Raw genomic sequence first — 27,129 nt, 5'->3', positions numbered from 1 at the left:
CTATGTTCTAAATAGATAAGTTTTCTGATTAAGTCACTTCCAGGTATATAATAAGGTTTTAGGATCATAGAATCACAGGCAGCTAGTTGTACGGTGGAGAGAGTGCTTATTCTTTAAGTCAAACCTAAATCCTTTAATCAGGAAGTCTAGACCTATGAATCATGAAACCAAGATGCTCATTGGAAAGGATGTTCCTCCTTCCCCCTTCTTCTCAAAATAAGATATTAAGCTATTGATTCTATATGTTAAATAAAGGTTATAGATTATGGGATCGTAGACTTAGGGCTGAAAAACACCTTGGTGGCCATCTAATCCCACCTTCCTTATTTTATTGATGAAGGAACTGAGGACCAATCAGATCAAATAACTTTCCCATGGTAACAAAAAGAGCAAATGTCACATGAGGGATTTGAACCCAGACCCTCCAACTCCAGTCATTGCTTTCTCCCCAGGACCATATTTCTTCTCTTTGTGAAAGAGAACTTGACTTGTTACCCACATCAGAGCATTGCAGAGTCCAAGATGATGGACTCCTGTACTTACGTCGCTGATTCGGTCTTTCACTTTGCGAACATGCAGTAACATGGGGGTGTCATGGATTGTGGTGTAGCCTCTGGGTCTGGCTTTGTTATATTCCAACTTGTAAAGGATCTGCGGGGGTTCAAAAACCACAAGGATTCAGTCAGAAAGATCCTACCCCAACCCTGATCTTTCTACAATGAAAAATTCCAGATGCCAGTTTTTACTTGAGCTGTTTTAAAGCAAGGAATGGGAACTTCTTATATATTCCCAATCACCTTGTACTCTAAGACCTTATTTTTTTTATAAGGTTTGAGTTTTAGTGGCAGCATTCAGGATACTCACATCACTGATTTGCTTGTTGACTTTTGTAGTACGCAAGTGTTCTGGAGTATCTACAACAGATGTAAATTTGTCCTTTGTCTTCTCATATTTTTTCTTGTACTTGATCTAATGATTGAGGAGAAAAAGTTAGTACTAAGAAACAGAGACAGAACCTTTCAGAACATTAATATGTTGATTTCTAATATAGTAAATATGGATGATATAATCCACATAAATAAATATTCTTTGGGGTTCTCAATAATTTTTAAGAGTATAATGGGATACTGAGATAAAAAAATTTGATACTGTTTTCTTAGAAAGTTGCCAGGGTGGGGGCAGATAGATGGCTCTGTGGATTGAGAGCCATGTCCAGAGATGGGAGGTCTTGGGTTCAAATCTGACCTCAGATACTTCCTAGTTGTACAACCCTGGGCAAATCATTTACCCTGCATTCCTTCCCTTACCACTTTTCTGTTTTAGAACAAATACACAGTCTTAATTCTAAGATAGAAGGTAAGGGTTGTTTTTTTTAATTGCCAAGGACATTAACAGGTTATGTGATTTGCTCATGGTTATAAAGCTGTCAGAGGTAAATCTCTTTTAGAAATGAATGATCAGCTTAGTTATGAAATGGAGATTTAAAAAAATACTCTGACTATGGGAAAGGGGTAACACACATGCAACGATACCTTTGGAACTTGATGGTCACAAAGTAAATCATTTTCCATGCACACAAGCCATATCAAGCAATATGTAGGACATGGTGACAAGACTAAGCACAAACATTTGATGATCACACTTAAAAAAAGCAATGAGTGCCAGAGAGTAGGTAGCTTATAGAGAGAGTTTTTAATCCTACACTGGTTCATAGGACCACACGGTGAAAAAAACATGTTTTAATTTGTCTCTGTATTCAACTGAAGAAACCTCTTTTTTTTGTCCATCTGGGAGGTCAAGCACTTAATTTCTTTGTAATCATTTTCACTTCAGTTTCTTAGTGTTCATAGTCACTATTCTCCAGTGTTTTAGGCAGCAATTTCAGATACCACTTGAAAGGAATGCCATGTATTTCAGTTGAAGGAGTGTCTTTTAATCAATGATGCTGGAAACCAGTTCTCATGAATGGTATAGACAGTAGGTGTGAAATTTTGTAAAATTTAAACATTCGAAAATGGAGCTGACTTCAGAAGACCATAAATATGTGTTATTGAAAGAGCTACATTATAATTTTCTTTTCACCCATCTGCTGTAATTCAGATAACAAAGAGAAAAAGAAACATAAAAATATAGAAAATAGAATAGAAAATAGAAAAAAGAAACAGAAAGGTTAATGACTATCTTTTGAAGTCAGCTCTCAAGGAATGCTTTCATTTATTTATGACAAAATTAAAGAAAATAAATTTGGCAAAACATCAATTTCCATGCTCAATTGGAAAGAATCTCTAGTCTCTGGATTGCTAAGAATTTCAAGAGGGACAAATGGTGGTTGGCCCATTCCATGGAGACAATTATGATGGCAGCTTCACTATCAATCACATTATAAAAAATGGTCATTTATGTAGCTTCATGGAATGAAAGAAGTGATGAGATGGAGAGAGAATGAAAGCTTAAAAATCAAAAGAATGAAAAGGCCTCTAAGATGACTCTACATCACACACAACATTACCTGGCTCCACATGTGTGTATTGTAGAGTGCAGTCAACATATCTGGACGCAGAATTTCATTACATCCATGTCGTAGAAACATCTTGGCACTAGATTTATATTTTTTCTGTCCATACAAAGAGCAGTGAAGCACAAGAGAGACTTGAGAAGACAGGGAAGAACACGGCTCTATATCCCAGTCACCTCACAGTGAAGAGATGTAGGCAGAAACACTTTACGTACTCACATAGATGCATATGGGTAAATACACTAAGTAATCTATCAGGCCAAGTAGAAAGTTGACTTCACTATCTTAAGTTGACCCCTTACTATTTTAGAAGTGGTAACTAGTGCCACCAGGAAACTTTCACTTCTGATACCAGTGAATTTACTTTATCAAAATAAATCAGATAAATGGAAAATATCAGTAATAATGTCACCTTCTCCCCCTTTTCTTTTCTTTTTTTCTTTGACTTGCAATTCAAAATAATTAGCAAGAGGAAGTTATAATTTGCCTTTGCAAATTATACCAGTAAAAGGAGGGAGAACATTTTCCAGATAATGCCTCCCTTTTCTATTTCCACATGTCACTGAGAGTACGTAGAGCGTGGACTGGCTCACACAAAGAGCTCGCGAGCTGTTTGGGTGGCTGAACAGATATTTTTGGAGAACGCAGGAACAGAACAGTTCAATATCATAGGCAGAACCCTATGACATCCTTGGCTGCAGACATGACGAACATCTCATGGAGAACTGGAAGAACAGCACTGTCTGGGCCACCTTGGCCAACACTTTTACAGTACCTGACTTATTTGTTCGCCTACGGTCTTAGCCAGCAGATGTCTAGGTTCATCCACAACAAGGCTGTACTTATCTTTCCGCTGCTCATAATCAGCTCTGTACTTTTTCTGCTCAGAATAGCATATCAGATTATAACAAGTACACAGTATCAAGGGTATAGAGACATGTCTCTAGATGCAAATCCTAGGAACCACGAAACTTAACAATTCCAGGACGGGGTTCCTGAGCCTTTTTGTGAACTAGAGGAATCACAGATATTCAAATGAATGGAATTCTGCCTAAAGTAGATTTGGGGCAGGGAATGGATGAATTAGGTTTCAATGACCCTGAGATACAAATACTTTGCACCTGTACATATGTCATCTTTAATTGTAATGCCATTAGCAATGTCAGGTTTCATTATTCCTTATGCTCTTTTAAAAATAATGTTGGGCACACTGTTGGTTTACGGTTTGGAGATATGTGTCAAAAACCTAAGCATCACTAAAATTCTGTAGTTATTCAAGAGAAGCCTGAGGTTTCTGACAATAGTTCATTTTATCCATGTAGAAATAAAATTTTGGAAAATGTTGCATACAATAGGAGGAAGGTATTGCCAGAGTTCCTTCAGAAACTCATGGGTAGAAAATCTTGAAGTTAGAAATCAAGAGAAATCTTGAAATGGGTAGAGAAACTGAAATAAGTGCAAATTAAAGTAACAAATTAGTCAAAGAAATAGGCTACATTTTCAGTTTTTAAAGCAAACAGTATTTTATCTTCATTTTTAACCTCTCATTTACTCAGAAGCCTCCCCCCCAAAAAAAGGGAAAGCAGGAAATTAAAGATAAAATTATCTAATTGTAGGTAAGTTCAAGAATTGCCAAAAATTCTGAAGATTTTATTTTAAAATTAACTTAGTAAACATACACAGATTGTTGGATTGACTGAGGAAGGGTTGGCAGAGGGTATTGAAAAATTCATTTTTGTCAATTGACTTTATCTCTGGGCAAAGGATATTAATTAGCAGAAATATGAAGTTGTAAACCCGAACTATTGCGCTTGATCAATCTCTGACTATTGTAATTTCAATTAATCAGATTACTAGGCTACAAATAATATTAAGCCAGTCAATCAACCAGCATTATTTTGAGAATTTGGGCATCAACTACTCCAATATGATGCTCAACTTCCTGTCATTAATCTTTTCATTCTACTAATACTTGAATCTTTGTTTCTCTTTACAAAGACATGTTATTTCAATTAAATATTCATCTGAACAAAACAAGGAGAAAAGCTACCTAGTAAGATGTAGTGGCAAATGGCCAGAAGACGAGTAGTTTAATATTTATATTTTACTAAATTATTTTTCTTCCCTCCCTCCCTCCCTTCCTCTATTTTTCCCTCCCTCCCTCCCTTTTCTCCTTCCTTCTCTCCTTCCTTCTCTCCTTCCTTCCTTCCTTCTATGCTACCTTTATTTCAGCCTAAGTGGAGGCTCTGAGTATATTCAGAAGGCTCCAATAGCCTTTGGAAATGCCTTTCTTTGCTACCTATGGAATAGATTTGTGGATTCTTTTGGTTAATGGCATCATATTCTTCTTTATCCCTTGATTTTAATCTATTCTTTCCTTTCCTATTCTTGTAATTTTAGTTCATTTCAGTAAATATCCCAGGATATTTACGGGGAATAAATAAGTCCAGTATAAAAAAAGGCCATACTTACCTCATCCATCAGTTGAGTTGCATATTTGAAATGCCTATTAATTGGACAATCAGCTATGTACTTGAAATTAGACTTTGTCTTTTCAAATAATTCCTTGTACTTGTACTAGAAAGCAAATAGAGAGTTTTCATTTTTAGAACACAATATGCGATGACATGGGATGCTAAAATTCTTAAGCATAACTTGTATTAAAAGTCTCTTAATTAATTCAGGGAATAAAATGATCTCTCAGGAGAATGACAGATAGACCTACCTCCCCTGAAGACTAACCTGAAAAGATATTTTTCATTAACTAGCCAACTTAATAATCGATCTTTCTATCTCCCATTTTAGGCAAAATGTTTCAAGGCCGATTTCTTCCCTTCCTCTGCCCATACTGATTACTTTTGGCATCAAGGGAAGACCTCAAGTAATCAAAGGGGGTGTTTTTTTAAAAATCTATTCACATGAACACAATTTTCATTGAGTTTAGTCATAGATAATTATATAATTTTGAAATTTAGAGACCTTAGCAATTATATAGTCTACTGCTTCCATTTTCCAGATGAGGAACCTGAGGCTCAGAGAGTTTAGGTAACTTGTCCAAGGTCACACAACTAGTTAGCAGCACAAAATAACCACTTTATCTTTTTGAGAAAGCACGGAGTCTCACAGTCATCTCCCCATGGTGTATTAATAGGAAATGAATATTAAATTGTCATCTAGAGATAGACTAAGATTCTCTTTCATATAAATTGTATAACTGGAAAATGGTCCAGGCATCGAAGACAGAATTTTTCCTAGGAGATTGAACAATTTACAACCAATCAACCTATCAGAAGGTCTGGAATCGAGGGTAGAAATAGGAATATACTTTTTTTTTTTAAAGGCATATAATCTTAAAGGCCCCCAAGTGACATAGTGGATAGAGATCTGAACTTGATATCAGAAAGACTAAATTCAAATCTAGCCTCACATACTTAATAGCTAGGTTACCTTGGCCACCTCCATTTCTTTATCTGTAAAATCAGCATAATAATAGTATCTCTCTTCCTGAGTTGTTTTAATGATCGTGAAAATATTTATAAAATATTTAGCACAATGTCTGCCACAGAGTAAGCACTTAATAAATGCTTGTTCCTTCTCTTTTTAGATTTGAAAAAGCAGAATTATAGAACTTTGCTCAGGGTACCAAAATTGAACACATACCCTGATTCCTAAACAACTGAGTTTAGCCTCTAGTTAGAAGGATTCATTGATTAATATTGAAAGCTACCACTCCTCTGGGAACCTTCAATGGTAATTAATTTTCCCTCATTCCCACCCAAACTTCTTAAATACATGTATTCTTTTTTTTAAATAACCTTATGGACTATAAGGTTGATATGAGAATATATTCTCAAATGACTAGTTATCTATGCTTAGAGATCCCTGAATATGCCATCGGATACTTTAATGGATTCTCTTTTAAATTTTGTGTAGATTTGTTTGTTTTTGGTCAAATAGTTAATGAGAGATCTTCTATGTCTTAAATTGTTGTTAAAAACAAAATGGCAATAATCTAAATGTATAATAATAAATCATAAAGAAAGGCATACCTTGCTATAAAGGGTCTTATTCTGTTCCGCCAACATCAAGTCAGGAGTATCATAGGCATAGCAGCCAATACCCTTAAGCCATGTTAAGTCTTCTTTGTATTTAACCTAAAAACAAGTCAGCATGAAATACTTGTAAATATCTATATAAATATGGTTGATGCTGGAGTCTATGTAAGTAGAGTAGAACAAATAATTAAAGGCCAAGAAAAAAAATTGCTCTTACGTCTTTTTTATTTTTAATTATAAAGTGAATGATTCACTCATATATTGAATATCATTCCATGGTATCATGCAATGGACTGTGTGGAATTTGTCTCTTCTTTAAGAGATCAAAACAATTTTAATCGTCTCTCAAGCCATTCTGGAATACGCCAATACAGAATAGTTGTTTCTTAGAAAGCTAGCTGATGGTGATTTTAGTAGAAAAAAAAAGTCTCAACAATTTAACATTTATTTCCCCTTTGCTCAATTTAGTTAGAGGTAGATATTTTTAGCCTTCCCCATCTTTAAAACTTAAGAATTTTTAAAATGACAGAAGTTTGAATCTCTAATGACAGGTAAAAAATAACAAAACACATATGTTTATATATAAACAAAAATAAAGAAAAATGTTAAGACTCACATCACTGACAGCATCAGTGACAGCCCGGTGGTGATAGTGTTCTGGACGATCTGGAATTGAACTCCAGAATCCTAGTTGGCTCATATAGTTCTCCTTGTATTTCACCTGTGGCAAAACAAACAAGCAAAAAAAAAAAAACCACACACACACACACACACACACACACACACACACACACACACACAAAGAAAGTGAACAATTCTTTCTCAGGGTTAAAATAAACCATGACTCATCCATTGACCAGTTTGATTTCTCCCCTCTATTCAGTTATTTTTGGAAAGTGTGGGTGTTAAACTGTGATGAGTAGTTAGTGCCGCCAGGGTGGGCAGCTACAGGGCAGCATCTCTAATTAAGAAGTCTAAGAAAAAAGCTTGAGAAAAGTATCATTTAAATGAGTGTGAAGAAGAAGAAAGTAGGGACATACAGTGCTGATGTCATCTGTGACCTTGCGGTGATATACGATGTCCAGGGCATCCTTCACAGTGTGGTATCTTCCTTTGGTGGCATGGAATGTTTCTTTGTAGCGTAACTGCAAAAAAAAAAAAAAGATGAAAATTAACTATATAGAGTTCTTTCCAGCATAAATGCTTTTCCCCCCATTGGTATACTTGAATAACCTTACTGTAAGATTAAACAAAACTCAGTTGAAGAGGGGAAAAAAGGTTCACTATGCCTGAAGCATATTGATGGGTACTAAAACCTTTATTTCTTGGGATACAGAAAACTCTTTATGAAGCTGTGGCCATGATTCTAGGCCACATTATATTTCAATTTTAAGTCTGATTTTATAATGGTGTCCTTTTACCCCAAATCACCAGTCCTAAGTGATTTCTACTTGTGTCAAGATAGATTTTAGATGCAAATAAGTACAACCTGTGGAATGCCAAATTTCTTGTTTTCTTAGCAGATTTTCATTAAAAGAATCATGTCTGCTTTTAATTTTGTGGGCAGTAAGGTAGTATAGTGGTTAGAGTGTTGGCCAGAAGTCAGAAAGACCTGAGGTCAAATCTGGTCTCATTCTCTTAGAAGCTATGTGACCCTGGGAAAGTCACTTAATCTGGTTTGCCTCAGTTTCCTCATCTGTAAAATGAGCTGGAGAAGGAAATGGTAAAACATTCTAGTATCTTTGCTAAGAAAATCCCAAATGGGGTGAAAAAAGTCAGATATAACTGAAAATATCTAAACAAAGGTAATTAATTTTCACTTTGATCACTATGCAAGTCAGTTAAAATATTCTCCCAGTACTGAAAATAAACATTCACATTAATGGTCACTTATTTTCCAGATGTTAGTCATATATTGTAATTCTTTCTGGAGGGTTAAAGCTTCTCAATCTAGCCACCACTCAAATCCAGGAACATTTATCTAAGAGGAACAAGCCGTTGGGACAAAGCATATCATATGACATTCTACTCTAATATTTTTACATAGGAAAAATCTGTTAAAATATACATTGCATATAGTCTTGAAAGGGAAGAGTGTAGTGAAAAAGAAGTCAGAAAAGAATAACATATAATCCAATAGGGTTGTGTAGATGAAGAGAATTTATTATATATGTGTGTGTCATTTCTAGGGCAGCTGAAAATGTCATTTCCTTTTTCCCATCAGCTACATCCCTAGAAGCCTAGCTGCCTGATCCCCATAATAACCAGGAGTTATTATCCTAGGTCCTGGAGTGAGTTCCCAAATTTGCCCTACTCTAGAGGCCACTCAACCTACGTATATTTTCTCCTTGAAGACCCAGTCAAGAACTACACCTATCTTTGAGTGCCCAGAAATTCCTAAGTGGAATCGTGCTATTATGAGTTTAGAGGGGAAGCCGGGAAAGAGGTTCAATTTATGATTCAATAGCTCCAATCCACATTATCAGTGGGATTCTGGGATTCTTGGTATAGTCGAGTTTGGGCACTGAGATACAACTTTAATAAAGGGCCTATCCTTTGATGATTGACTATGGCATAGCAGGAAAAACACTGGATTTGGAATCAGCTGAGCTAGGTTTGAATTCCAGCTCATCATTTATTGCCTGTGTGACTTTGGATGAGTTATTTCTCCCCTCTGATCTTATTTCCTTATCTGTAAAATGAAGGGGTTGGACTAGGTGACTTCTAAGGTCTTTGCTCTCTCTAAGTCTCTGATCCTATGAGCTAGATTTCTTCATTATTCAAAATTTGAATATTTTATCTGAGAATGGAGTAGTGTTTTGAGAACTGGTCTCAAAGAAGGAAGGGTTTGGGTTTAAGTCTTTGTCTTTAACACATCCTGGGTCTGTGACCCTGGGCAAATCATTTTACCTCTAGACAATTCTCTAAGACACTAAGCTTTAGGGAACGTGCCTACCTACATTGATAGAGGGAGTTTCCTCACATAGGATTTTGTATAGCAATGAACTCATGCCCATCCCTCTCTGTTCAATGTGTGTGTGTATATGTTAAGGTCTATAATTTTATTGGTATAGGGAAGTCTCAGTGAGGAAACCCCTCTACCAAATCAGATTAATAAGTGCCCTGAAACTTAGCTTCTTAGAAAGTTACTTGCAGGGACCCAGAGGTTAGAATAACTAATGGAGTCAGCCTATTAATGCCATTTTAACATCATCGTTCATTCTAATTCTCAGGAGCTGACAGTTCTCCTTCCTAAATGATGCTAAGACACTTTGAGAAGGGAATCCAGTTTTCACCTACATTAGCACTGAAAGCAGCAGCTATATGTCTGTGACTTCCTTCTTAGCTGTGTCTTCTACTATTTGGTCTGACTTCATTCATTTTTTGCATCAGTTGTCTGACACTAGTTAGGTGATAGTCATTAGAGATATAGAAATGACTTTATTTTAGTATGCTTATTGAGTGTGCTTCAACTCCAGCCCTATCCCATCATAATACAGCAGGAATGAGGAAGGGAAGAGTACATTTTTGGTTACTTACATCGCTGGCATTCCAGTAAGCCTTCTTAGCTCTGATGAGGATTGGCGTGTCAGGGACTGGAGTATACCTGTCCTTCATTTTTTCGTACTGAATTTTGTACTTTTTCTAAAGAACAAAATAGAGAAAGGGAATCAGTCTCTAGTTCAAGTGCTTTCATCCATTGTAATTTCTGCCACAGAGTTGTGTTGGGCTAATATCAAAGCTCTTTAGGAATGTTATACTTCATATTCTTTAAGGGTTTTGATTTATCCTTTACTTTTTATGGAGGATAAGCATTCTTCATAAATTACTATAAATAAATGCTCAATGATGAAGATTTTAATGAACTATAACATCTTATAGTGTTTTAGAACTATTTTTTCATTTGTAGTAGTGTTGATTTTCCATCTTACCTCACTGACCATGTCCTTAACATCTCTAGCATGCTTTAAAGCTTTAGTCTGGTTACCAGCATGATGATGGGGTCGCTCTTTGGTGGCCAATTCAACATACAGATACTATAAAAAACAGAGAAAAGGTATAAAATGTCATTAGAATGTCACAATGGATAGTGTGGCACTTATAGGATATTCTTTCATTCTTTTCATAGCTTGAAATAAACAGATGACTTTAATTGAGGTTCCATGGATTAGATTCCTATCATAATTTTATTTTTTAATGGATTCATATAGGACAACTCCTCTTTATTCTTGCCAAATTTCTTTCTTTCTCAAATATTTCTCTTAGGGCAATTATCCTCCATTCAAGCTCTACTCTGAGGCTTCATTGTGCCAGAGGCAAAATTGGATTCTCTAAGGTAATATCCTCAGGGTACAACCACTGGCAGGTCTTAAGAAGCAAGAGGTTCTTATGTTTGCTTTACCAAGACCAGCCTAGCTAAGTTTGGAGAGTCTCATCACCAGATGATCCTTTTTTTGGGGGTGGGGAGAGTCTATCTTTTAAGGATTGAAAGAAGGATCTGATTATTCCTATTCATTGCATCTTCTGTAAGGAATGTGACTTATGAGTGTATGCCTGAGTATATGGAAGGAAATTTAATATAATCTTTGTGAAGTCAATCAAAACATTCTGAGAGACTGTGTAGGAGTCAATAGATCATTCAGCCAATGGCAAAGGCAGTCTAGGGAGACTCTAACAGAGTATTTAGAAGAACACAAAATATCATTGCCTATCATTCTGAAATATGTCCCCCTTCATTTTAAGGGAAACATTGCTTCAAAGGCCAAAAATTAACATCCAGAGACATCAAGTGAAAGTCAACTAGTGGGGTGGCATCAGAAGAAGATATTGATACTTGCATTAGTTCCAATGTTCTCATTGGTAACTTTCTATGAGGCATAATTATTATGCTCTATTTCCCATTAAGTTTTCTTACCTGACTCTGAAGCTTCTGTCCTTTCTTGGCTCTTAAGAAGTCGGGGGTATCAAGAATTGAAGTATATATTGACTTTTGCTTCTTGCCTACAGCTCTGTACACCAGCTAAATATAAGACAAATCATTATCAACATTTCTGTTAGATGTTTTAATATAAAATGTAGTAACTCAAGTTGATCAAAAGACAAAAATAATAGGATTGAATGAAAATCAAATGAATAAGGAAAAATGAAGAAAATCAAATCATAGAAACAAATGAAAAGCAATTAATATAGAAATTCTTTAATAGATGGCAACCTATCTATGTTTCTCATTCTGTGTAACTCTTTTCTATATCTTCTCACATATCATCCACTGGGGAGGATGAGGTAATTCACCAAAATTAGATTTCTTTTAGATATTTAGCACTGAATGGATACTAAAGAGGCTCATGGACTGTTTATCATTTTTCTCTTGCTTTATGTGACTAGTCTACTCCATTTTTAATGCCTACATTTATTTAATAATTGCTTACATAATTTTCCTATATAGTTATTAATTGGTAATGAGGCTTATTATAGCCCAACATATATCTGAATGCCACTCTTTGTGTGATTTCTAATTTTAGTTCTTAGGAGGTAGACAGCATTACTGGAAGAATATTGATATGCCGTGCAAGTTACTACATGCAATCTACCTCACTTCTTGACCATCATTATTAAGCCTTTACATCATCTTCAGACATCCTTTTTGAGCACACTGTTAGGTGCTGTCTTTCTTAAACATGTAAGATCTTGGGGCAGCTGGGTAGCACAATGGACAGAGCCTCAAGTCCTGAGTTGGGAGACCTGGGTTCAAATTTGACCTCAGACACTTCCTGTGTGGGCAAGTCACATAAACCTATTTGCCTAGACCTTGCCCTTCTGTTTTAGAGTCGTTACTAAGAAGGAAAGTAAGAGTTAAAAAAAAAAAAGAATGTAGATTTCTTTAGAATAGGAATTTTCTTGCTTATACTTGTACTTCTAGAGCTTAGCACATAATGAATGCTTAAGGAATGCTCACTGACTCATTCTTTCTGTCTATCTATCTATCTATCTATCTATCTATCTATCTATCTATCTATCTATCTATCTATCTATCTATCTTTCTATCTATTTGCGTCTATCTATCTATCTATCTATCTATCTATCTATCTATCTATCTATCTATCTTTCATCTATCTATCTTATCTTCTACCTCCTGTTTATTTTGGGGTCAAGTCATTGTTCATTTGTCTAAGATGTGCAACCTTATAGCTTGTTCAATCATCTATTTATCATAGTATGAACTATCACCTAGTCTTTCCTTTGTGGACAGCTACTCTTTATTTTTTTTTGTGATTATGGATCTTATTTAGGAAGTTTTGAAATGTATCGGAGCTTGATCTAGTTAATATATTGTTATCTACAATCCATAGGGGGATGATTTGCACACCAACAGGGATCTTCTCTTCCATATGTATTCCCTGTTGATATCCTCTATGGTCATGGTCCTTTAGTTACTCTTTGTGTAATGAAGATAACTCTCATTCTTAACGACTGTGACAATGGAATAAAAACTCTGATAAGCTTTAGGATGGATGGGCTGTGTTGCTTTTTGAGTACTAGTCTAGTAAATAGTTCTATATGGAGAGTGTTATATCTGTGATTTGGTCATATATATGTATATATGTGTGTGTGATTATGTCTATATGTCTTACTCTCTCAATACTTATATGTGTATATATACACATGTATACATATATAAAATATTTTGGGGGTCTAAGAATATAAACCATTTCTAATCAGCAGTTGTCAGAGCTCTTGAAAAAGATAAGCTGACCTACCTATTGACATTCTTTTTATAGTTTAACTTCATTAAGTAAGTTGAGAGGGTAATAAGACAAACAGATGATGAACTGACTTGATGATTATAATCTTTTTTCTTTTTAGTAATCTTTATAATCTTTAAAAATTTTTTCTTCATAATCTTTTTTCTATTTGCTAGAATTGCTAATTTTCTATTAGCAATCAGTAATATGTACAAGACCATCTTACATTTGTATAATATGTTTAACTTTCTAAACTCTTCTCATAGCTCTTCTTTCATTTTACCTTTATAATTCATTATTTGCTAGGTAGGTCAACTACAATTATTATCCTTTTCTTACACATAAGGAAATTTAAAATGGAATAAGGAAAAGGAAAATGTAGTCAACTGATTTCCTTGGTGTTGCACTGCTAGTTGTCGGTAGAGTTGGGGAATTCAATAGTGCTAGGGGCTTCTGTATAGGACAAAGATCAGACATGGTTGAAATTACAAACTGAAAGTATTGTAGATTCATTTGACTATTTATTTATTTGAGAAAGATTATATTTTGAGAGGAGGAGGGTTAGGAAGAAAGGGAGGAAGTGAGAGCAATGCAGAAATAAAGACAAGAAAGAAGGAAAGAGTTAATGAATCATTTAAATACATAGAAAAGAGCAGAAGGAAGGTTAGGAGGTGATAGAAAAAGTAGACTGGTATTAGTACAGTTAAATTCCATATGTAGATGGTAATAATTTCATATAAAATATTCTGTTCTACTTTTTATATGAAAAGGTTTATGCTTAAGTTCATAAAATATCTTTTAAAAGAAAGCAAAACAGGTGTACCCCAATTAGTATCAGCATTTTGACAAGTAAAACAAGGTGCTCTCACCTCACTCAAATGTGTCTTCAGCTCTTGTACTTTTCTGTATTCAGGGGTGTCCAGTACCACACTGTATTTGTCTCTCATCTTCCTTGCTGTATCTGTGTACAGGTAGTTGGACTAGGAAAAAAAAATACACTCTGATGTTTCTTGAAGGTAATACATAATTTTTTGGTCCTTCTTGTGGCTGTCATTAATATATATTTTCCTCTAAAGTAGTTCTTAAGAAATATGTATATATGTATAAATTTATATTTATAGCTTCCATTGTGTCCTATGTCACTTCCCAGTAGATGAAAGATATCTCCTCCCTCTCTTCACAGATTAATCAAGCTCATCCCCTATATTAATTAATTCAAGGACTTATTTCTTTCAAATGGGTTGTCACTGCCCAGGCAGAATCATAGGAAGTTTTACCCCCAAAGCAACTGTATGCATATAACCTGTTTCTGCCCCAAACTAGGAGACATATCTATGCATCTGATACCAAAATACAGCATGCCATATTGAAGGGATGGAGCATACCCAAAGCTTACGCAGGTGACGGGAACGGACCATGTCAGGAGTATCATAGAGGAAGCATCCCAAGCCCCTCAAAATCTGTAGATCCTCTTTGTACTTAATCTGTGAAACCATAATAGAAGCAGAGATGTCAGGGTTCAAAGTTAAAAGCTAGGTAAACAACAAATATTTATAGATTCATTCCTCTTTTAATTTAATATTCTCTCTGTGGTCTCAACTTAACTGGCTTATTTCATGCCAAATAAATTCATTTAAGCCTCTTGTCCCTGAGCTTAAGAGATAGTTGGATGGGTATAATTTCCCCAATTTATAGAATGGACAACACACAGAGGATGATGGATAGCAATAGTGTGACTTTTGAAAGTCAGAGAGGCAAGAGGGGAAGGGGGGAATTGATGCTGTAGGATAAATTGATGGAGGGGGCAGAAATCAAGCCAAAAAATAATTGTCAATGTGTCTGATACATTTGGAAGGGTTCTAGAAGGAGATAGTTAAATTTTCTAGTTGGTCTTTTTGATGCTGTTCATTTCTGACAAGCTTTGGGGAGGAAGATCCATATGGGAAATGAAAGAATGTGAATAAGGGAAGAAGGTACTCCAAAGAGCATCACTTGTCTTAGGTGCTGAGAGCATGTGGAATGCCTCAGAGTTGCTGGAATCAGAAGTTCAGGCTATGGATGAGGATGGACATCTCTAAATCCTACACTAACCACTAGGGCTCCTATGAGGTCCTTACATCACTTGTAATGTCCCCCACATAGCGGCAATGTAGAACTTGAGGTGTGTATGGCAAAGAGATCATGTGTCCTCGCATCCTGAAGAAGTCAGATTTGTAGATCAGCTGCGGGGAGAAAATATCACATATGTTAAAAGCAGTGTACTTTTGGATTCAGTATTTAATTTCAACCACTTGCTCCTTTGCTTGGAAAAAGACATACTTCACTGACAGCTTCTTGTGTTTTTTTGACCTGACGGATTTCAGGTGTGTCCGGAGTGGTATGAATCTTGTCCTTTAATTTGTGATATAATTCTCGATAGAGGCGCTATATCAGAAAAAGAAAAAAAAAACATGGGAGCTATTTAGCATAGGACAGAATAATCAAGATAGGTGCTCACTGACCAACAATCAAATACTTTAGTTATTTGGGGAGAGAAGTTTATTTGAAACTGGGGACAAAGAGAGAAAAAATTTTGGTCTCTAAAAAATAGAAAGGCTAAGCACAAAGTCAAAGTAAACATTGGTAGGAATGGGCACAAAAGATATTATTTTTTGTAATTAGACCAAAAAGTAACTTGGCCTGAAGAGAACATTGAGGATTTGTTAATATAGAAATAAATACATCAAGTTTCCTTTTAAAATGACCATTGATATTTTCGTTAATTAAGAAATGACTCTGAATCCATCCCTGTTAATTGACCTATTGAAATCTCTATAGAAGAAAATGGACAGGGAAGCCTTGCTCTGTAGAGTTCTACATTCAATGGATTAGGTCTCCACAAAGGCATTATCAATTTTAAAGGAGACCTAAGTGAGACTAGAACAAAGGGATGGTCTCTTGCTCTGCTGACATTTGATAATGGTACTGGATTCAGCTTAACTCCTTAATGTATTTCAGAAAAAAGACTCATTCACTGAAATGAAATATTTAACTCTATAGTCGATAGTCACAATACCTCACTGGTAACTTGGTTGGCTCTCCGGACATGAACAAATGGAACATCTTTGGGACCAAGAGTATATCCATTTGCCTTCAGGTGTTCATAGACTTCTTTGTATTTGAACTGTAAAATCAAAGTCAGAATTAGGAAAAGAAATGATTTTTTTAAATTAAAGGCAAAATAACAGTTTCTTGTCTTTTAGTTCCTGGGAAAAATATCCTTTTGATTAGAAAATCCCTATAAATTTGGAAAAAGAAAAGTTTCTGGCATGATTCAGAAGGTAGAGTCATTTATGAAAATAAATTATGGAAGAAAGTCTGGGGGAGGTAGAATGAGAGTGGGAGAGACCATAGGGATATAGTATAAAAAAAGAGATGAAAGAAAAAGAAAAGCAAAAAAGAGGAGCATTGAAGTATCTTTTAAAAAATATGAGAGAAGAAAACAGAATAAAGGACAGAAAATATGCCAGATATATAGGAGAGCCACTGAAATTTACTTGTTTAATTTATTAGGAAGGTTGTATCTAATAGAGATCCACACTTTCACACATGATCTTCTCATTCTGTTACCCTATGTATATGGAAATGGCCGTCTTTTTCTGGCATTCAGAATAAAAATATTCCCTCCAAAATAAGTCCTACAATCTGTGGTTAAGGAAAAAAGCAAAGTTAAATGGTTCACTTCTTCAAGAAGCTCATGGCTACTTCATCACTGGCACTCAGTTCTAATCTACTGAATTAACTAGTGGTTGGCCCTCTGTGAGCAGGTCAATGGAATCTTCTATTCATCTCTTTCCTCTGGATGTCAGGTTGAACCAGTTGAGACTGGAGGGAAAGAAGTACCCTTGTTCTTGGTACTTAAAGCTGTCAGAAATGATTCAATTTTTTTGAACACCATATTTCAACATTTCCAAACTCTTATCTCTATATCTTATCTCTGAAGATATTACTTACATAACTACTCATATATTGAGCCTCCTTAGCCTTCTTAAAGTTGGGAGCATCTCCTGGAATTCTATATCCAGTGGGAAGGTAACGTAAGCCATCTTTTCGGTATAAATACTGCAAAAATAAGCAAGAAAAAAAAGGTTAAAAAACCATCTGTTTTTAAGTGACTAACTTGAGTTAAGACTTTACATTGGGTTTTTCAATTGATAACTAATATCTTTGTGTTTAATTGAGCCAGAATAAATATTTCAGAAAATAATCAATGAGGTATCAAATTCTTGAAGGGAATCAAACCTTTTTTTTTTTTAAACCCTTATCTTCTGTCTTGGAGTCAATACTGTGTATTGGTTCCAAGGCAGAAGAGTGGTAAGGGTAGGCATTGGGGGATCAAGTGACTTGCCCAGGGTCACACAGCTGGGAAGTGTTTGAGGTCAGATTTGAACCTAGGACCTCCTGTCTCCAGGCGTGACTCTCAATCCACTGAGCTACCCAGCTACCCCCGGGAATCAAACCTTTTTACCATTGCTGCTTTGAGGTATTGGAGTGCCTAGGAGGACAGTTATTGAGGGGGATGAGAGTAGATGATTCTAGAAGATATTTATTTTGCCAATAGGTTACCTTAAAGTTTTTTGGAAGGACCCAGAAGAAGCAGAAGAAATGAACTGGGCTCTATCATTTCCTCTAACCCTGACCCCACCACTAAATGACATTGCATAAGCCATAGTTAATATATAGTAAGTCCTGCAGCAGATAGATGTTCTACCTTTGGAATCTAATATAAGTACTTAATACGTGTCATAAAATTACAGGACCACATGCGACCTGTTACTGTTACTGTAGAGTTAGCTATTAAGATGAATACTGGGGGAAAAACCCCACAGAGAATAGGGCGGGAGTGGGAGAAAGGAGAGGGAGAGAGAGAGAGAGACAGAGAGACAGACAGACAGACAGACAGACAGACAGAGGCAGAGACAGAGACAGAGACAGAGACAGAGAGACAGAGACAGAGACAGAGAGACAGAGAAACAGAGAGACAGAGACAGAGAGGCAGGGCAGGGGGGGAAGAGAGAGAGAGAGAAAGAAAGGGAGAGAGAGAGAGAGAGAGAGAGAGAGAGAGAGAGAGAGAGAGAGAGAGAGAGAGAGAGAATTTTAAATCCATTATAATTCTTAGAGATCATTTAGGCCAATTTCATCACTTAATAGATGAAGAAAAGAAAGGTAAAGTGACCTAGTGCTAGGTGATACAGATAGTAGATTGGAATTCAAATCTTCAGTCTCTCAATCCAGTGCTTTAGAAACTCTATTGATGGGTCGATTTATAAAGATGGACACTGACCAGACAAGAAGTCATGAATTAAGTGTAGGTTTTCTTTTCAGTTCATATGTTCTCAAGGGTTCATAGCTCTCCTGTTTTGGGATGATACGTTTACCTGTGCATCCTATAACCAGTTCTCATCCGTCCTGATTCTATTTCAGGCTTGAAATATTATTACAAATGTGTTTTGAATACTCACTTCACTCTGTAGTTTATAAGCATGCAGTGATCGGTCCAAATCCACTGACTTAGTAGTGGGAATCACTTTTCCCCTAACGTTGTGTATATATTCATGACGGTAGACAGCCTGATAAGAGAAAACCCAAAATGAGTGAGTTGACACATAACAATATTTCCTTGGTAGGGCAGTATTTTTAGAGTTTATCTTCACTGAATTGAAATGGAAACTTAAACTTTTTCTAATTTTGGGAGTTCAATATCCTCTGATATCCTGGGAAGTTGTCAACAGAACAATTGAACAAATAGACAATTTAAAAATAAATCTGGACTTATGATTTCATTGGTGTGGGGAACTTTGGGAGAAGAACCTAGTTAAGGAAGACAAATTGGCACTTGTTCTACAACTTAGGCTCTTAGAGATGCCAGGGAACCAAGAGAGAGTAAGTGATTTGCCCAGAGTCAGTCAGAGGTGGGTCTGGGAATCCGGACATTCTTCCTCTGAAACTGGTTCTTTATGTGATTTTGGTGATAAAATAGCTGGAAAAGCTAGTTGTAAACAGAGAACAGGGAGCTTTTGACTTTAGACTGGAAGATTTGTTTCTTAATGGAAAATTATCCTTTATAAACCATTTTGTCTATGGGGTGGAAGTGGGCTGTGATACGACCAAGGAGGGAAAAAGCCACTCAAGTAGAAGAAGTAAGAGGTAGTAATTTTTTTTTATTGGAGGTACCAAAGAAATATGTTGCAATGTTTTTGCCCACTTGTGAAATTGGAAATAGCTGATAGTGCTTCAAGGTTTACAAAGCACTTTATAAATATCATCTCACTTTATCCTCATAACAACCTTGGCAGGTAGGTACTATTGTTATCCTCATTTTACAGTTGAAGAAACTGAGGCAGATAGCCATTAAGTGACTTGCCCAGGGTCATCTAGGTAGTAAGTGTGTAGGGCCAGAAGTCAACTTAATTCTTCCTGACACCAAGTCCAGCACATTATCTATTCACTGTGTTATCTGGCTGCCTATTAGGGCAGTTTTATAAGAACAGTCCAAGGTTGCAAAATGTACCATTTGCCTCAATTTATCTAGCAAAATAGTTGGAGAAAATGGATGAGAGTAATAGAGGCCATGAAGGAATGGATGGGAATACCCACATCAATGAAATTGTTGAGCCACTAAAGTATCTCAGTATTAAAGTATGTTTTGAAAGCTCCAAATTTCCAGTTCATTGACTTAAGCCTCTAATCTGGAAACTATTATCATAATAAAGTAAATGATAAAAAAATTAAATGATTAGCAGCCTCTTAAGGCTTGAGGATTCCAAGGCCAAGGCCCTCACCTGTTAGGTAGAAAGGACTCTAAGTTTAGTGCCTCAGGCCTGAAATGACCTACGCTTTGAAGGTCACCTCTCTTTGAACCCACCCTGCCTTGAGAATGACTTTCCACACTGGTACTTACATCGCTCAGCTGTTTGCCACTTTTGACTGCCTGTACATAGACTGGTGTATCCGTGACCATTTTGTAGTCATTTCTTGTTTTCATTACATGAGATTTGTATTTTATCTGCAGAAAGAAGGAAGAAACAAAGGGAGGGGGAAGGAGAAAAGATGGAAGAAAGGAATTATTAGAGCTGTATCATTATTCTTGTATTTTCTTCTACTCCTGAATTTCTCCCTAAAATGTTAATTTATTTATTATTTTCAACAGCTATATATTCAATAGTGCTCCTTCAAACTTTTTTAAGCCTTATATTAGAAAAAATAAAATCTACAACATGTTTTGCATGACTAAACATGCATGATCTGTTCCAAAATGCTTGTCATCTCAAGGAGAGGGGAAAGGAGGGAAGGAGAGAATTTGGAATTCAAAATTTAAAAAAACAAATTGCTAAAAACTGTTTTTACATGTAACTGAAAAAACTAAAATATTAAAAAATAATAAAGCCCACTGTGAAACAGAAAAGCTGGAGAAGGCCAGTGTGAATTAGTGAAGAATCTATTTTTTGAAAGAAATGCGGTTTATAATTGTTATCAATTATAATAACAAATGTTTATGTAGTTCTTTAAGGTTTGCAAAGAGCTGTACAGATATTATTTCATTATGCTTTAAGATTTGCAAAGCATTTTACAGATATTATTTAATTTTATCCTCATGACAACCCTGAAAGTCAGATGCTATTATTAACCCCAGTTTACAGAGGAGAAAACTGAAGAAGTCAGAGTTTAACTGATTTGCCCAGTTTCACAGCTATTAAATGTCTGGGACTGGATTTGAACTTGAGTCTTTTGACTACAGACCCATCTTTCTATCTCTTGTGCCATGTAGCTACCTCTAATTTATTAATAACCTATTTCCAATTACAACTAATTCTCAGTTATTACTTAAACTGGCATATTCCTTGTGACCAAATGAGTACTTCTAAGTGCTTGAGTATGCTTGAAAACCATTCTCTCAGGGACTTTAAAATTTTCTGCATGATATCTCTGTGAGTTTATTTGGTAAGTCTCTACTTCATCAAAGAGGAATGTCAGCCCAGGCTCAGTTTACATGATCACAAATTCCAAATTGCTGAGGCTTTATTGAAATGCAGACCAATGAACTCTATCTACAGACCTAAGAGTTTTGTCTAGCCATTTTGCTTAGGTTTTCTGTGTGGAAGAGATCATCATAAGGTTGTACTCAGGTCTGCAGTTCATCTATCCATTCCTGACACTTTCTTCTTAATTTCAGCCATTTCTTCACATCATTTAAGCAGCTTAACTTTAAGTCTGTTGGGGGAATCCCACTGCTTGTGATAAGTTGTATTTGCAGCTCCTAACCCATCACCCTGGAACACAAAGATAATTTGCTTCCCTTTCCTTCACTTTATTTTATTTTATTTTATTTTATTTTTTTAAACCCTTACCTTCCGTCTTGGAGTCAATACTGTGTATTGGCTCCAAGGCAGAAGAGTGGTAAAGGTAGGCAATGGGGGTCAAGTGACTTGCCCAGGGTCACACAGCTGAGAAGTATCTGAGGCCAGATTTGAACCTAGGACCTCCCGTCTCTAGGCCTGGCTCTCAAACCACTGAGCTACTCAGCTGCCCCCTTTCCTTCACTTTATGTAGAAAGGGTAAGATAGATACTGACCTTTTTATATAATACATATTATATAAATAATACATTAATATCTTCCCATATATTCATTAAGTCAAACTTACATCATCACGAAGATCATAGGCATGCTTGGCATGAAGAATTTCAGGTGTGTCCCAGACAAAACAACCAATACCTTTCAGCCAGTTGAGGTCATCTTTATAGATAATCTAAATTTCAATAAATAGGAAAAAACACATAAGAATTCAATAGATATTCTCTTTCCCTCCTGATCTCCATTCTCTCCTTTTCTCCCTATCTTTTCCCTCTCACTCTTTTTATTATGTATTTGTACATATAATGTTTATATGTGTATACTGCACACACACTCAGACATACATAGACACACACACATATATGCTAAGATAACAAGAATGAATGGAAGCACGATGCAGAGGATTGAAAAGGAAGATCTCTATTTGAATCTTTCCTCTGACACTTTGATGTTATGTGACCGTGGGAAAAAACCACTTTACCTCTTGGTGTCCCTAGAAACTCTAAGATTTTAAGTTTAAATGAATTGCTGATCTAAGTAAGTAGAGGGAATGTCCACATTGGACACAGGTCCAGGTCAAACAACTAAACTAAAAAATGAAAAACATTCTCTCCATTTGCGTTGTAGGAAACAAAAGCAAAGGGTACCATACAACTTTTTTATGTATTATTTTTATTATCACAAACGCATAGAGATGTTAGGCATAGATAAGAAATCTAGAACTAGAAGGAACCTTACAAATCATTTCATCTAATTCCAACTAGAATTTAAGTGGTTTTCCCAAAGTCACATGGGAAATAAGTAGCAGAGCTGATCTTTGAAGTCAAATCCTAGGATATCAGGCTCAGCACTTTCCACCATACCACATTCTCAAAAGATTACTTAGTCTATATAATTACCCAAGAGATTATTTATTCTACTCTTCCATGTAGGGACAATACCTGAACCTGGTCAGATACTGAAATACTAAATAAAAATTACATTGAGTAAAGCAAGACAGAAAGAAACACAAAATGATTATTTCATTTTATTTTGGGGTAAAAAACTCTTTTACAGAAAACCAATGCACTTACATCACTTATCTGATCGGTGACTTTCCTGACATGACTATTGATCTGCAGGTCTGGATGGCAGATCCATTCATGCAGATGGAGGCGGTAATCGATTTCACTGACTTTCTTCTGGGAATCCTTAGCAGTTACGAGTTCTACCATGTCTGGCACAATGTGGATTTTCATCTTATTTTTTTCATAGGTAGATCTGTAGAGGCGCTGTGAGGTTAAAAAATAGTATGATTAGACCAGAGAACCCTATGATAATGCCTTACTTTTAGAAGCTCATTTTTCCTAGGATGTAGAAACTGCAGTGATGTAGTCATAATACATAATGTATGATGCATAGTGCAGTCAGTTAGAAGAAGATACTTAACTTACAGATTAAACTTCACACCATTCAACCATAGTGGGTGGAAGGGAGGTGGGAAGGCAATTTAGAAGCTGCTCTAGCATCTTCAAATGCATAAAATAGATACACACACTTTCCATGTAATTTGTTTAGGAAGTAGAGTTCTAATGTATGTAATAAGGAAGTTTTGGTTACTTGCTCTCATTTAAAGGACCATTTTTGGAGTCACTCACATCAATGTTAAGTTTGCCCACTCGAAGGCATCTTGCTGTATTTGGATCATCATCAACACTTTTTGGTAAAGTATAGAGAGCTTTAAACTTCTCATACTCTTCACGATATTTGAGCTGCAGAGTAAAGACAAAAGAATTCAAAATTTAAGAAATACAATCCCTTCTAAATGATATGGAATGTACATCACCATTCCATAGTCTTAAAATCTTTGTTTCTCTTGATACCAGTAAAAACTAATAATGATATTCCCAGTAACTTCTGCATTTTAAAAAATTACTGGAAACATGAAACTCTTGGTCATAAGCTCTGCCTAATTCCTTTCATAAAATATTACAAATAAGGAAAAAGCTAACTTTAAGGTAATTTTCATACTTCCAGATTCTGTGCTTCAAATGATTATAATGAAATCAATCAATCAATAAACATTTATTAAGTACCTGCTATATACCAAAGCATTGTGCTAAGCACTATAATGTCCTGGAATTGCTATATTGTTTTGAATATCTTACTTATAAAATACAGGTATGGTTATGATTGGTATTATTTTTCGGTGTATAGTCATATTTTTCCTTTAAAAATAATATTAGGTATTGAAATTTAGTTTCCAACTAATATGTTCTCTGAAGAGATTCCAGGAAAAATCCATCACTACTCCCAAATTTGATCTGATTATCTACACAGGATGAACTGAATCATACAGAATGTCTGTCAATCAGATTGTAACATACAGTTATAAAGACAACTTAGGGTAGCTCTTTCGATGACATATATTTTGGACATATGGACCAAATGCAAAAGAGATGGACCCAGAATTAAACAATAGAAAGTGACTGGTATGAATTGCCTTCAGGAAATTGGAAAGTTACTTTAATGATCATAATCTTCTCTCAGAAACTAAGTTCCATTTTTAATGCCACCATTCTGTCAGTGTTGTAGTGTGTCTGTGAGTCATTGAATAGTATAGCCACTGAGGAATTAAAAGGAGTATCACTAAAAAGGCAATGAAGAGGTACATTTGTGGGTGTTGGGAGGCTGCAACATATACACACACAAAAATAAGGAATTAGGGAGAACTAGAGTGAAGAATGTCATCAAAGAAATGTGTGATAAAAAAGAATAAGGTGTGAGGATAAGTAGTGGGTAGTCTGAGTATTCCCCTGTTACTCTTGTTTACAGGTAGGGAGAAATCAAAGAAGGTCCCCAGAATATTAAGTAGATTCTTTGAAGTGAACTTGTGGGAGGAATGGACAAGAGTAGTATCAAAATGGTAGATTGCTATCTTCATCAGTGGAGGAAATATTCATTTTGATGGGATAAAAGGTTGATGAGAGTATCTGACTAGAATAGGTATACAGGTGCAAACATGGCTCAGAAAGGAGCCAAATCAATCTTTACATGGAAATTTAGGAGATTAGGAGACAATGGCTAAAATACCAAATGCTGTTAGTCAAATGCCATTCATTGTCTTCTACTCTGGCTATTCAGGTCTCCATATGTTCTAAGTTTGTCAGGTGTTCTTAACTTGGAGACTGGGCACTTAAAAAACAACAACTATATTTCAGCTTAATTGGTTTTCTTTGTAATCTTCTGCATTTTATTTTATGAATTTAAAGAAGGAGTCCATAGATTTTGGCAGATTTCTAAAGGGGCCCATGACAAGAAGAAAGGTTAAGAATTCCTGATTTAAACTAAGGAAATATCAGATATCCATTGGCCAGGCTTCCAAAGAACACCTCAGGTATTGTCCTTAGCTAACTCCTGTAGTCTGAAGCAAGGTTGGAGTCTTCAAATTTTAAAGGAAATCAGTAGTGTCAGTAGTGTTATCCAACTGCATGAATAAAATAGATAGGTAAGGTGTGATTCCTTAGCTTTTCTCTCCCCTTCCCACTTTGTTACATTTCCCCCCTTCGGTGAAGTCCTTCATTTTGTTTGTATAAGCAGAGAAAATAGCTGTTGGAGGGGTGTGCTTATTCATTATTTACAGTTGGATAATGTGAACATTAGAAGAAGTCTTTTGTAAAATTCCAGAAATATACCATGTAAATGTTTGCTCTATGATTTCTTTCATGTGAACTTGGCTATGGGGAGGTGCTTTCTCCATTTTATTATGTAAAACCATCAGTGCAATTAAAAAGTGCAATGCAAAAAATAAATTACTGATGCATGGAAACTATATGCTATTTTCATTATTATGTCTAAATGCTTCCAAATTTTTCAACATAAAAACTAAAACTAAGAAAAATTTATTTGAAGTTTTCTAAAATAATACTAGATTACAAAGGTTGTAGCATCAACCATGGGCAAAAGAACTGTGGATGTCACAGCAGTAGGTTATACCAGAAGATGCTCCAGATATGAAAGGACAGACGATGGAAGCATCCTTTCTAGGGCTGTGAATGTGTATTATGCTGACTTTTATTTGCCTCTAATATTTTTATAGTTCAAGTGTTCTTGTAGCCATGTCTATATATAAGAAATATTTGGAATTTCATTTATTCAGATAAAGAAAAGGGCAATTAAAGTTCCCACCATTAAAAATAATCTATGTGGCAGATTGTGTTTCAAAGAGGGACAGTGACAACATGGTTATATCTTGACTTATGTGTGAATTGGATTTAAGTGAAGCAGAGTTGCACAAATTCATCTGCCTCCATCTCTCTTCCAAAGTCATTGAAGTTTAGGGGCAAGGCAAAAGTCAGGATGACTAGCAATGGCCCCAAATGCAGTGGACTTTGGTGTCTTTGATGTCTGACCAAGCTCTAAGTTCTCCACACTGTGTGCTTTAGCCACCTTCCTGGCCATTGGAACAAATTGTTCTCATTTGCTCATTCTCCTGGGCGAAGTCTTCACATGCAGGGGGATGCATCTCCTAACTTACCAATGTATTTGAATCCTTAGTTGCCCTCAACCAGGTTTAGCCTGCGTGCTGAGAAGTTTTACTGAGTATGCTACAGCTTCTTGGGACCACAGGTGAGAGTTGGGTGAAAGGTAGACACCAAAGGTAGATGTGCAGCCACGAACAGGGCTGACAAGACTTCACAGCCCATTAGTTCTCCGTGAACACCTCATATACATATATGTGGTGCATATAACTGGTTTGAATGATTAAAAAAAGGTCAATCAACTTTATAACCAAATAGGTTGACATTTTATTGGAATAGTACCCTTTATTTATTGTTTTATTTATTTATTTTGTGGTCACACAAAATCCTCTATTGTAGAAAAATAAGCTATATTTATGGTGTCTTCTATCATCTCTTCCTTCCTAATATTCTACTTCCCAATTAACTCCATGCCACATAAACAATTTCTAAGAATGGGAACAGGGAAATGACAAAGAAAGACCTGAATGGCTATGCTCACATTGAATCATGAAGGGATGAACCTCTTAAATATCTTTGCTAAAAACTTTGAGAACTCAGGGAAGCTAGGTAGCTCAGTTGATTGAAAGCCAGGCCAGGAGATGGTAGATTTTGGGTTCAAATATGGCCTCAGATGCTTCCTAGTTGTGTGAACCTAGACAAGTCATTTAACCTCCATTGTCTAGTCCTTACTGCTCTTTTGCC

At 35.8% G+C, this 27,129-nt stretch overlaps 1 protein-coding gene across 1 annotated transcript in view; it reads right to left on the bottom strand.

Annotated features, from left to right (window-relative positions):
* NEB (nebulin) overlaps positions 1 to 27,129 on the bottom strand; it is a 235,194-nt gene that overhangs the window by 47,977 nt on the left and 160,088 nt on the right. Inside the window, exons 97-117 of the mRNA XM_044669878.1 lie at positions 23,563 to 23,676; positions 22,999 to 23,196; positions 21,996 to 22,100; positions 20,254 to 20,358; positions 18,815 to 18,922; positions 17,307 to 17,414; positions 16,369 to 16,476; positions 15,633 to 15,737; positions 15,431 to 15,535; positions 14,699 to 14,797; positions 14,183 to 14,293; positions 11,486 to 11,590; positions 10,503 to 10,607; positions 10,111 to 10,215; positions 7,611 to 7,715; positions 7,187 to 7,291; positions 6,565 to 6,669; positions 4,988 to 5,092; positions 3,291 to 3,395; positions 865 to 969; positions 544 to 651 (exon numbers count right to left, since the gene is read on the bottom strand). Of these exons, the coding sequence (XP_044525813.1) occupies positions 544 to 651; positions 865 to 969; positions 3,291 to 3,395; positions 4,988 to 5,092; positions 6,565 to 6,669; positions 7,187 to 7,291; positions 7,611 to 7,715; positions 10,111 to 10,215; positions 10,503 to 10,607; positions 11,486 to 11,590; positions 14,183 to 14,293; positions 14,699 to 14,797; positions 15,431 to 15,535; positions 15,633 to 15,737; positions 16,369 to 16,476; positions 17,307 to 17,414; positions 18,815 to 18,922; positions 20,254 to 20,358; positions 21,996 to 22,100; positions 22,999 to 23,196; positions 23,563 to 23,676 (2,319 nt within the window). The remainder of the gene's footprint in view (positions 1 to 543; positions 652 to 864; positions 970 to 3,290; positions 3,396 to 4,987; positions 5,093 to 6,564; positions 6,670 to 7,186; positions 7,292 to 7,610; positions 7,716 to 10,110; positions 10,216 to 10,502; positions 10,608 to 11,485; positions 11,591 to 14,182; positions 14,294 to 14,698; positions 14,798 to 15,430; positions 15,536 to 15,632; positions 15,738 to 16,368; positions 16,477 to 17,306; positions 17,415 to 18,814; positions 18,923 to 20,253; positions 20,359 to 21,995; positions 22,101 to 22,998; positions 23,197 to 23,562; positions 23,677 to 27,129) is intronic.

The sequence above is a fragment of the Gracilinanus agilis genome, chromosome 3 (genome assembly GCF_016433145.1).
Source record: "Gracilinanus agilis isolate LMUSP501 chromosome 3, AgileGrace, whole genome shotgun sequence".
NCBI classification, from domain to species: Eukaryota; Metazoa; Chordata; class Mammalia; order Didelphimorphia; family Didelphidae; genus Gracilinanus; species Gracilinanus agilis.
The sequence above is the reverse complement of the archived record's forward strand: the minus strand, read 5'-3'. Positions and strand labels throughout refer to the sequence as shown.